This window comes from Sceloporus occidentalis, unplaced genomic scaffold, assembly GCF_023333645.1.
Source record: "Sceloporus occidentalis isolate IW3139 unplaced genomic scaffold, rSceOcc1.0.p SCAF_40, whole genome shotgun sequence".
Lineage (NCBI taxonomy): Eukaryota > Metazoa > Chordata > Lepidosauria > Squamata > Phrynosomatidae > Sceloporus > Sceloporus occidentalis.
In genome coordinates this window covers 6,742,041-6,754,656 of record NW_028317020.1, presented here as the reverse complement: position 1 = coordinate 6,754,656, position 12,616 = coordinate 6,742,041, and the positions used below count along the sequence as shown (strand labels likewise).

General features: G+C 43.9%; 1 protein-coding gene across 3 annotated transcripts; it reads left to right on the top strand.

The window, feature by feature from the left end:
• The first annotated feature begins 3,271 nt into the window (after positions 1-3,271).
• Positions 3,272-12,578, top strand: LOC149290287 (POZ-, AT hook-, and zinc finger-containing protein 1-like). Of its 3 annotated transcripts, XM_089489608.1 has the most exons (7): positions 3,272-4,416; positions 5,987-6,050; positions 6,747-6,812; positions 8,114-8,285; positions 10,351-10,488; positions 12,079-12,343; positions 12,428-12,578. In XM_089489608.1, the coding sequence occupies exons 1-7, from the start codon at positions 3,272-3,274 to the stop codon at positions 12,576-12,578; spliced, it is 2,001 nt and encodes a 666-aa protein (XP_089345734.1). The 3 variants fall into 3 exon arrangements, with proteins under 3 accessions (XP_089345734.1, XP_089345735.1, XP_089345736.1); XM_089489609.1 differs by lacking the exon at positions 6,747-6,812; XM_089489610.1 differs by lacking the exons at positions 6,747-6,812; positions 10,351-10,488.
• Positions 12,579-12,616: the final 38 nt, after the last annotated feature.

Sequence of the window (12,616 nt, the reverse complement as noted above, 5' to 3'; positions counted from 1 at the left end):
AACTACAGTACTCTGAAAAGCTTGATACATCTAGATACATCTGCACGATGTATATGCGTCAGTTTGTTGTGATAAATGATCCTGCGAACTCTCAGCCTGGGACTCTTAGTCTCAGGGTTTTTGCCCAAATTTTAGGTCTAAGGATGAAGGAATTAATTCTTAGGGTCACACAGTCTGGAGCTGACTCCTTTTTCTGCACTGTTGTGATTATATATGACTCCCAATTGGTGATTTTTGTACCAATATGTTATGGCTGATATATGTGCTGATGACTCAATCAAGAATATCTTTAAATAGTGGTAAGTGATGACCAGTATGAGACTCTTGTTAACGCATTTGGTGTGTCACTAGAGTCTTCACGATGATCTATTAAAGGGTTAATATTTCCAGAGTCTCAGGGCCAGCTCTTTTAGAAAGTGCCCAGTTATGATTACACAAGTGGTCCGTGACGGCCTCAGCCACATATGCATCAAGAACCTGTGCGCAGCCCGACCACCGCCGCCGCACACAATGTTATTATCCATCGAGAAAGACGCTTCAGGAATTTAGCAGTGCCGATGTAGCAGCCAAGTAACTGGCCATCGCAAAAACAAATACAAAGCTATACACGCCCAATCCCAATGTGCTGTTACTGTCTTCTGACCATTTTCCAAATCATAGGCACAATTCTGGTTGGTCCCTGTGTCTCACCTTCCCAGGTCTGTTGGCCACATTGACACACCTGGAGACAGTTTCCCCAGGTCGGGTCGCGGTGTTGCAGCACACCCCACTCCCGTCCCATTTCCCCTTCAACAATGGCAACATAAGCGGGACTGCCCAAGGCATCAGGACTGCCCACAATGGTCAGAGGGACCTCTTTCCCGCTTCCTGCAAGGGGGAGCCAGAAAGTTACCTGTCACCATGAGGAAGGTTATTGTTAGATAAAACAATAGTTATTAATAATGGGTGCTAATCGTATATTTAATAGCAATATGGTCCTCGGCCAAATTAACGCGTGATCTGGTATGAAATACTTGGCCTTGACTGACTAGGCCTTGAATACTACAGTTAAAAGGACAGAAACGTGTCGCCTAATTTAAGCCTGTGGCCCACAGCGTAGAGACTAGGCCTCTCCAACTTTAATAAGAACTCCTTATTGAAATATTAAATTGCATTTTTGGTTTATTTTAGATTTTGAATGATTTTCCTCTTTTTAGGGGAGTTAGTTCCTTTGGAACAGATGCCTCCTATGACCGTGACATTGACATGAAGTAAGGTGACCAAAATGGCCGCCGTCTCTTGAGAGCCCCAATCTAGACAATAGCAGCATTTAGAAGCTGTCCAAAGGTATCCTCCGCACCGAATGAACTGTTATTATTTGGATACCAGCTCCAGTTAGAGATATTTGAATATCACAGTGGGGTTATCTAGCAGGAACATATTTGTCCTCCTGGTTTTCTTTGACCTTTCAGTGTAAGAATTTAAGCTTTTAGGTTTGGGAAGGTAATCCTCCTGAGTATCGTGCCAGTAGAATAGGGGTTTTCAACTAGTGAGTATAATGCAGCCTTTTAGATATTCCAGCTAAAAATGTGCCCGTATAAAACAATGCATTATCACCAGTAGCCGTGGTTGCCAAGTAAAGAAACTTTTTGTTAGCAACAGTACGTAAAAAAATACACCGACATAAAGACCTTTTTCAGTATCAAATGCGACTGAAAGGGATTTTATGAAATCGGAATATGATGGCGCTATATAAATCAATAAATAATATTAAAAATGGTAAATGTATCCATTTCCAGTAATAAACAGGAAACACATTTTTATTTTGATGGCAACTACTTTTCATCTTAATGATGATTTTCAATTTCATCTGTGTAAGTATATTTACAGGAAGTTGAGAAATCTGCCTACAGGGTAAGCGTGCACATGGGGTGAGCGAAGGGTGCCCAACATACATGTAATATATGTACGATCGCACCGAAATGGGTGCTTCAGATTAATAAGCATGTTATTTAAAGGTTTAATGCACATGTGGGAATAACACAGATTAGTACAGGAGAGTTTATTGTGGTAATCTCTGGGGATTTAGTATATATCAACAGCCTGGGGAGGGGGGGCACAGACTACCCTCAATCCACACCATGCCTTCTCGCATATTATCCCGGGAGGGGTGAATACGGGGGGGGGGGCGGCGGCATGTGCGGGGTCTCCCAGCCTGCTCACAGGGGCGGGGGGAGTGCACATAGGGAGGGGGGGGCGGACACAGATTCCTTGCCCGGGGGGGTATCAGACACAAAGAGGCTGCAGAGGATTCGGTCGGAGCTGTCCGTGCACCGGTGCCGGGGGTGGGGTCCCGGTGTCCGGTTTTCGAGGGGGGAGACCCCCGTTCTATGTGGTCTACTTGAAGGCGGCATTGCGACCGCGCACCGAAAGCTTACACCGGGACCTCGGAAATCACCGGCTCGCGCAGCGCGTACCCGCGGCCGACGAGGGGAGGAGCTACGCGGGTATGCGCACCCAGGTGACATCAATCCGACCCCCCAATATATAACAGGGTACCCCCAACTTAATCACCTATATACCCAGGCCCCGCGCCATCACTACCCTTAAATACCCCGCCCCTATATATACTATTTAATGACATACCGCCCTTTATAGGATTTAGTACATGCGTGCACCCCGAAAATAGTTCTCAGAGCACATGGTGCTCACGTTACAATAACTGCCCCCTCACATTTCCTAGCCTCCTAATTCCCTGGCCTCCTCACGACCCCTCCCTGCCCGTTTGCTGCTCCAAAATACATGGACCCCTCCTTTACAGTTTAAGGACACCTTGTAGTAAATTTGGCATGCGTAATGTATATGTAATATATGCTCCCGGGGAACACGAGTACAGTGTGACCATGGCTGCACCCTTGTGTTGTCTGTAAGGCAGTGCGTTACTGCCATCACGCACGCAGCCTTTTATACCCGTTCGGGCAAATGCTCGAGTTGCAGACGGTCACAACATTTTGACCACTGTATTTGTCAACCCCTTGTTTTTACATGATATTAACTGGTGTTAGCATATACTTGCAGTATATTATATATCGATTGCAGGGATATTTTATTCAGCATTTAATTATATCTCACCAGTTCCCCCAGTACCAGTAAAACCCCTTCCCGCCTTTACCTTCCACCCACGGTGCCTGTTCAGTGTGTCGATCCCCATTATTTTGAGCACACGTCCTACTAGCTTTTACCCACAGCAGCCCTTTAACCTAACGCTTCTCTGGGTCCCTTTTCTCACAGCATGGAGCGCCTTGCAGAGGGCTGTGGTCCCTCACACTACACCTATCAGGTGAGCCAACACAGCTCTGATGTCCTGCAGCAGCTGAACCAACAGCGCAAAACCGGAGGACGTTTCTGTGATGTGGTGCTTCGCGTGGGAGAGGACAGCTTTCCTGCCCACCGCGCTGTCCTGGCCGCCTGCAGTCAGTATTTCGAGTCTGTTTTAGGAGAGGCGGAGGGGCCGACCCCCAGGGAGCTCGAGATGCACACCATCAGCCCAAAAGTTTTCGGGGACATTTTGGACTTCGCATACACTGCTCGCATTGTGATACGACTGGAGAGCTTTCCTGAACTTATGACAGCTGCCAAGTTCTTGCTCATGCGCTCCATCATTGACATCTGCCAGGAGGTGATCAAACAGTCAAATGTGCAGATATTGGTCCCCCCTGCACGTCCAGAGCTAATGCTCTTCAGGTCGGGGGCTGCTGACCTTGGATTCCCGTTGGACATGACTAATGGCACAGTAATGAGCTGTTCAGGTATTGCTGGATCACTGGGTGAAGAAGAGGAGGACTCTGTGCGTCCAGGACCTGCAGTTCCAAGCCAGACCTCCCTTTTGGCACTCGGCGGCTCTCCGCAGATGCTGTCAACCCAATTCCAAGTAGGAGCTCAAGGCCTTGGAGGGAAGAGAGGTCGTGGTAGGCCCCGAAAGGCCAGTGTCTTAGATTCAGTTTTGTTTGGCGCAATTAGTGGGTTGCGTGAAGGTGGGGTGCTTCCTTGTGGACTCTGTGATAAAGTTTTCACGGACCCCTTACGCCTACGGCAGCACGAGGCACAGCATGGGGTTACTAGCATACAGCTTGGCTATGGGGACCTGCAGCCCTCTCGCTTTGGTGAAAATGGATTGGGGCAGGAAGACTCTGGAATCCCTAGAAAGAGAAACAGAGCAAGGAAACAGGTAGCCTGTGATCTATGCGGGAAGATCTTCCGGGATGTGTATCATCTAAACCGCCACAAGTTATCTCACTCTGGAGAAAAGCCTTACTCCTGCCCTGTATGTGGGCTGAGGTTCAAGCGCAAAGACAGAATGTCATACCATGTCCGATCCCATGATGGTTCTGTGGGGAAGCCCTACATTTGCCAGAGTTGCGGGAAGGGATTCTCTAGGTGAGTGAAGACAAAGTTCCATAGTAAATCAAGTCATGTATTGACCATAGGAAGTGTTTGTAGGGATAGATAGGCATGCGTCGTGTTAGCCCCTCCTGGAGAAAGGTGCAGCGTTAGATCAGCTATAGAAAGCAGATATGTACAAAGTGAATATGCCCGTGCGCAATGCATCTTCACCATCTTCTACGATGAGGAACTTATGCTGGGAAAACATAATTGCTACTCTTGAGGCCTAATGATATTAATCAACGGCTGCACTTGCCTGGAATAGCAAACCGTGTAACAACTAACAAATACACATAGCATGCTGCATTAGAAATTAGCATAACAAGATATTGAATCACTCTTTGTGTATAGGGAAGATATATAGTAGTGTATCCACCGGGAACCCCCGTTCTGCATGAGCTCTCTTATTGGTCACAAGGAAGGGGGTGAGAGGTGAATCTGAAAAAAGCACAAAGAGAAACTCTCCTCCCCATTAGGAAATTGTGGTGCGCCCCCCTCCCCGAGAGGAAGAGGCAAGGGGGGAGGGTAGAGTAGGGACTGCCTCCCCCATACATACACACACATACATACAACGCTTTCTATTGTTTAACATGTAAAAAAGATACATTGATAATTCCAATAACAAACTGCGTGTAACCGACACAGCTATACGTGGGTAGCTATTTGCATGAATAAGAAGCCAGAAGTTGGCATATGTGTTGCACAAAGGTGGTTCATTGTTACTATAGAAGTTACTATAGATTGAGAATTATTTCTATTATGCATTTCAGCTACAAATTCTTGTCGTATGCTTTGTTTGCAATGTTGCACACTGATATGTTCTCCGCTACACGTGACTTAGTTGCTATGTACAGTTTCACACGGTCCAGGACATGTTCAGCAGCATATATATATATATATATATATATATATATACGGTATATACATAACTTTGTGCTGATGCCACATGCGTTTAATCTGATGTGTCTATCTCTTGTTTTCCTCCATTCATTATTTAACCCCGCTCTTCTATCTTTTTTCCTGGTCATATCCACCAGGGTGCAGTACTCTCTGTACTGTGTATTACATAGGAACAAGTGAGTTAGGTAAAAAAAAAAGTAAAGTTCAAAGTCCCAAATCCTTCCATACCTTTTTTTTTTTTAATATATATATATATATATATATATATATATATATATATTTTACTTTTTCTTACTGAAGATCCCTTTCAAGCCCTCAGAGATCTCTCTCGGTACTGTGTGGTACCCCTTATGATGTCATGGTGACATCATAGGAGTCATTTTAATTATTCATTTTCTTTTAAATTTTCTCACTTTGATCCCTACTGCTGCTATCAGTAAGCAGGGCTCTATTGCTATTTTTTTCTGGCTCCATAATGTCCTTTAAGAAAGGTGGGCTATTACAATTGGTTTAGATATAGGCAAATATTCCTCCTGTGATTCAGTACTCTAGATATTGTTCAGTAATGTTGTAAAGCACACCCCTCCTTTTCTGCTATTATTGTTCAGTTACTCTGTATATCTGGATGATATGTGTAACTGTCTTACTGCCATCCCTTTCACAGGCCAGACCACCTGAATGGACACATCAAACAAGTTCATACATCAGAGAGACCCCACAAATGTGAGGTATGAAAGGGGCATATTGTGGGGAGGATGGATATGGGAAAGGATGTCTGGTCAGAATGAGTGTCAGTTACTAATCTGTGTGACTTAAAGCACCAGTCCCACTTTGCAGTCCCATCTCCCATTGGGACTGCAGTGGAAGTTACTTGCCTTGTCAAAATACATGGCATTTAAATAAAATAAATTACAATTGAATGTATTTCTACACACTTGAAAACTGCCAAACCCCTGGGACAATAGTATGAACGGGGTTAGACTGCTCTGTGGATGCTGTTGATGTGGCGCAGTAATCACACAGAGTTGACAGTTCACGTTACTGTGCTTAAAGGGCCCACCGAAATGATTCTACACCAATTTTTCTCCAAACTAGAAAACCAAAGAAGGATTTCCCAGTGAAGTGCACAGCAAGCAGGAAAAAGGTGGTGGACAGGTAATTTCCTATCAAAAGACAATTAACACTTTACTTAAGCCCCGGAAGTGGGACTGGTGATTTAATTGAGCTTGTACCCTGCAAATGAGGACACCTCGCCTCACCTCTCTGTGATATATGTCCCCTTGGACAGTTTTTACAACCCAGAATTTGAGTAACGGTCTTTAAGGTGACTTTTAGTTACCTGACTTATGTGCGAGGTTGTGTGTGCTCCATGTTGTGTGTTATGCAATGTATGTAAAAGGAGCGGGGAATCAAAATATGACAAGAAAAAAAGTGGCCCCCTCCAAATTATTTGCGAAGGACCGCTAAGCCTCCAGCTTCCACTGAAGCAAGCATCCTAGTATCAGAGTATTGTTTCTTAATGCATTGCTACTGGGATTTCTGAGACAGGGACACTGATACTCTCCCTTTAAAAGAGGTCATCTGTATGTATGCAAAAGTGTACGTTACATTACATTTATATAGCGCCAGCAGATTCCGTAGCGCTGTTACAACAGAGTCGGTAAAATAGATTAACAAACTGGTACAAAAGGAGAAGAGGGCCCTGCTCTTGTGAGCTCACACTCTATGTGGGAGTATGTGCGTAGGAACTGTCATGTGAGTTTTGTTCCAGGATTGCGGGTGAGTGTTCATCATGTATATGTGTGTGACAGCATAGTTGTGTAGCAGAGTACTTGCATTCTGGGTTTGTACGCATCTATGTATGAAGATCCATGTGTCCCAGTAGTTCATCTAAGTGTGTTTGTTCCAGTATATGAGAGTCTATGCGTGTGTATTTGGTAATAAGTTGGTACGATATTGTAAAGTTGTGTACCACAATTCTGATCTCACTTGTGCCGCTCAGCGCTATTATAATTGAATTGCAGTCTGTGTCTCTATTTGTTTGGGCTCCTTATGCTTTAGTTCCATTTGGTTTAAAGAAGAACTTTCTCTTTCTTTTTCTTTCAATGTTTGTAATGGCGGTATATAGTGGCATTTTGTATGTGTTTAGGTTTGTTTTCTGGGCCCGATCTATAAGACACACACACACCGACTCCCTATCACGCTGCCCTGTGGTAAACAATACGATGGCTTAGTCTTAATCACCCAAACCTGACACTCTGACTACTGAAAGTCTGTGGAGGAATTAATGAAGCAGGACTTCATTAGCATTGTCACAAAGCATCAGCTCGGTGAAGTGTTTTAAATGGATAAAGTCATCTAAATATCACATGAGTGACAACAATGGCAGCCTCCAGGTCTGCAGGAAAAAGAAGGTTTATTGGAGCAAAATGAGTAAAAACTAAGTTTGTTTTTTGGGGTTAACCTGCATTTCTCTATATGACACTGTATTTTATGCTCGAGGAGTAAATTTTTCTTTACTGTGGGGAAAAAAAGGGATGTTATTAGCATTGCCGCAAAGTACCTGCTTATATATAAGTATAGGTATGTTCTATAGAGGCTTTATACCTGTATATGTCTGCCTTTATGATTGTATAGGTGCCCGAATTAATTACTGTCTACTACTTGAGGTAATCTTTAATCATACATGAACTATTCTTGTATTTGCTATTACAGGTACATGTAATGCAAGTTTAACCCTTTATCTGTGTCACAACTGAACGAGATGGCCTGTTCCCCTCTCTCCATACAGACGTGCAATGCTTCTTTCGCCACACGTGACCGGCTGCGATCACATTTAGCGTGTCATGAAGACAAAGTGCCGTGTCAGGTGTGTGGGAAGTACCTGCGGGCTGCGTACATGGCTGACCACCTAAAGAAACACAGCGAGGGACCCAGCAACTTCTGCAGCATCTGCAATCGAGGTAACCAGAAAAGTTGTTGCTAGAAGACTATTGAAAGAAGGCAGGCTGCAGTAGACGTGTTCTTACAAGGCTTCATGCGCAAATGTGGGGACAGAAAAAATTATATATATATACCCCAAGTTTATATGCTGGGTTTTTTTGATAGGCTGCAGGCATTTCCAATGCTCTCTGTTCTCTCACAGATTTCATGGTGCTTCTGACCACATCAGCCATTTTTACCATGACATGCAATACCTTTGAATTGTTGATGAGCAGCATATGGAACATGTTGTGCTACAGTATGCGGGATGAATGAACAGTGAGGACATCCTAACCTGTGCCCTACACAGCAGCCATATTCCCTTGCCAACTGTAGGCAGTGTAGATTTATCAGCATGAAAATATAGGTTACTGTTATACATCGGCACATTTCGTGATATTTTATTATCCTGTTCAGAATGCTACTACACCGTTAGTTTTCTGGAGATGTGTGGGTTTTTCCTGTGTTGGAGATCACATTACATGTTTCTCATGTAATAATTGGAAGCCACAGCCCATTCCCAAATGGATGGTTTCCAAAGGGCAGGTTTGTCCAAAAGCAAGATATTTGACTTACTAAACCACATCTCCCATAACCCTCAGCTTGCTTTGGCCAACCGTGTCAGGGGACTATTCTTTTGTTTACAACACTGGAGTTAAGTAGGTCCAGCAGTTTTTTACAACCAGTGCCAGATTTCCTATAACACAGATTATGCACCAAATTAGAACAGGCAACACTAAAGGTAAAGGGCAAGGTGTATCGGCACCTCTCTGCATTTTCAAGCACATCCCTATGCATTTTGCTGATGATGTCACCCAGTTCTGTCTTAAGTACCTTTTTATGTAGTATGACTAGATGATGTGTTAAGCACGGACCAGCTGTAAAAAAAAAAAAAAAAAAAGTAGAATGCCCAGCTGAGTTAAAATCAGTCCTTGACTAAAGGCATGCACAGGTTCTTCAGTAACTTCTCTAGGTCCACTAGAGACGTAATATGAACCGATGAGTGCTGTTACATGGAGTTTGCAAAATGAACGTAAATGTGTGAAACATTAAAATCTGTGAGGACTGGACACTTCTGGAGGATCTTCTATGATTAAATAGCTAGTTATATTACTGATCTTCCTGTGTTCAGTGCGCAGTGGGATATGTACTGTAATTGCCACCTAAGCATCAGGTTTGCCTGTCCAAATCTCTGGTCACTGTGTGAGGGGCATGGAAGGGAATGTAGTTACATATTGATAGGCAATAACTTGCATACCAAGAGGGGCAAATGGAGCGTTATCACAAGAGTTGTGGTTTTAACTCCCTAAATTTACTTTACGTTAAGTTGATCGGACCACAACAAGCTTCTGCTGTAGGAAGACCTTGGCTGGCCCTGCGTAATGCCTTGTGTGTTAGTGAGATTTGTCCAGTGTCCTCATCCATTGAATTATGCATTATATGGGGCAAGCTCAGCCCTTCATGCTGGAGAATACTTGTCGACTTGGCAGTTCACAATGAACATTAATGCGAGGGAATTGTAACCAAAACTCTCCTGCCAACTCTGCCTTGGGTGAATGAATCTCTTGGTATGTTGACAAGAAGGAGGTGGCAGCATAGTCCCGTTGGGTCTGGGAGATGGCCTGGAAGAAGTCGCTCTGTCTTTTATCACATACAGTGTAGCCCCTGATGAGTGCAGGACTACCATGAATCAATCTGCTAGAAGATCGCCATCACCAGACCCAAGCGCTTAGCAGCCGTGTTGCTTAGAAACGGTCAGTCTGTATGTCTGGAAATAATCAGTGCACACGGGTCTAGAGAATAAGTGATATATGCAACAAGGAGTACAAAGTCCCTTAGTATTGTGTGAATCAGGAAACCCCTATCATCTAACAGGATCCTCAGTTAGGTAGCAAATGTTTTGAGTAAAGGAACTGTTGGTGTTTGTATAGTAAACAGTTTGTAAAAAGGGGAAGGTAAGTTAGCAGCATGGGGGTAAAAAGAGCACTGGTTGGGATAACTGGTGTTATATATTAGAGGTCTCTCACCTGCTTTTATTTTGTTTAGGTTTCTCCTCCGCCTCCTACTTAAAGGTCCATGTAAAAACACATCATGGCGCCCTCCTCAGTGCAGGCCCTCGCCGGCCGGAGTCCGTCCCCAACGGGGCAGCGCTCTTCCACAGTGTCCGGACCTGTGGCGTGAAAGGCAAGCGAGTCACAGCCAGCTGTCCGTGCAGAGGGGGGCGCATCTAGGGGAAAAGTGGAAGTTAGGCGCCATGCACTTCAATGGGTGGGCAGGGAACACTAGAAAAAGAACAAAAACATGGCACACGTGACAAATTAGCAAGATTTTCTTAAACATCATCTCACTGATTGAACAATGCAGGGCCAACTCAACATTTCCTTCAAAGAAATAAACCAGGGGTGGCCATGTAAAACGCATAGTGAATTTAGAGAGATCAGAGCGTAGAACATACATTCAGTGTTATGTGCTTTTAACTATGGGGCAGAAACCGATACCAGAGACACATTCCCTAAAAAAAAAATTTCTGCTTTTTCAGAAATAATTTTTTATTCCAGCTGTGTGAATGGATGGCTTTACTGGTCTCTGGTGTCATCTTCTGCTCTGGAATAGTATACATCTTTATATGACTTTCTGGCACTGCAAAGATTCTCATTGAAATGATGAGTTCTCCACAAATCCAAGCTAAGTGGTCAGTGGCTGTGGTACATTGTGACAATCAATCACCTAGATGTGCACTGTTGTAGAACAGCTCCCATGATGTTCTGCTAGTTTCTGGAAGTGTGCTTATGGCTGTCTGCAGGGGTTTGAGTGAACAACTGGTATGGACTGTCCTTGAAATATAACATACACACTGATCTATATACTGTTTAAGTAGAATTACAAAATCATAGGACATGAAGAACATTTGTTATCTGTACATCTCGTCCATCAACACGAGTCGATATCCTGTGCATATTAACTTTATTCACAGAGGCAAGTAATTTTGTAAACCTGGCAAAGATGGGTGAGCAGGCCAGACTTGAGCTGAGCCTGCATAAAGCCAGACCAAAGACATGGGCTGCTGAGGCAGGCACACGCCCAGCTGATTTTTCTGTGAAGAAAAAGAGAAGCCCCAAATAATATATATATATATATATATATATATATATATATATATATATATAAAAAAAAAAAAAGGGGGCGCCAACATCTCCACTCTTAACAAACCAATGCCAGCTTACTCAGCTATAATACCTGGCCACTTAATGCCACAAAGTAAACATGGCAGTTCTAATTACTTTTTTTGACAATTTGTTGTTTCACACACCTGTGCTAACATTTATAAGGTTTAATTAAAAATGAATTTAATTTAGCGGCAGATGGAAAAATAGAAGCACAGGGCCTGTAAACTACCTCTAAACCAAACATGTCCTTGCTATTCTTGGGTCATTTAACACACACACACGCTGTGCAGCAGTTGTCTGGATTTGTCTGAGATTTGTTTTTATTTTAGTTCGTTTGCCGCATTGTAAGAGATGGTTACAGGAGTAGCTAAAAGAGATGTTCAGGAGAACAGGTGTAGCTAACTGGAGAAATATCTCTCTTCTTAGTTTCCTCATTTGCTGCCCGACATTCTGTATTAGAGTGTTGGGAACAGGTGTTAAAACACATAGGAACTTATAGTTAAGGGAAGAGTCTTTTTTTGTGTCAGTGATTTCATGCATGGAAATTTAGAAAATGGCTGGAGGAGTCTACCAATAGTCCATATCATGTGTGTATCTTATTTTGCAGAGGGAGACAAATGTCAGCATGGAGAACAGGAGAGCTCTGATTCCTATGGTGACCTTTCTGATGGAAGTGACCTCAAATCCCCCGAAAAGCAAAGTTCCAATGGCTCATACACAGCCTGTGACCTTGCCGTACCCAAGAAGTCTGAGGCTGAGCCTGAGAAAAGGTATCCTTGTTCTGAGTGTGGCAGCTTCTTCCGCTCCAAAGCTTATCTCAACAAGCATATCCAGAAGGTGCACACCAGGCCGATGGGAGCCCCACTTAGTGAATTAGGACCAACGCTAGGCCCTGCACTAGGTCCTGCTCTGGGTCCTGCTCTTGGGGCATCACTTGGCCCCACACTTGGTCCTACCCTGGGACCAGCTTTAGCTTCTCCTTTCTCACCCCAACAAAATATGTCTCTACTGGAGTCATTTGGTTTCCAAATTGTGCAGTCAGCGTTTGCATCATCTCTTGTGGACACTGAGGGAGATCAGCAAGGGGTAGGAGGGGAGGGGAAGTAAATGTGAAGCTGTAGGGCATGAAACGTGAGGGAGTGAGA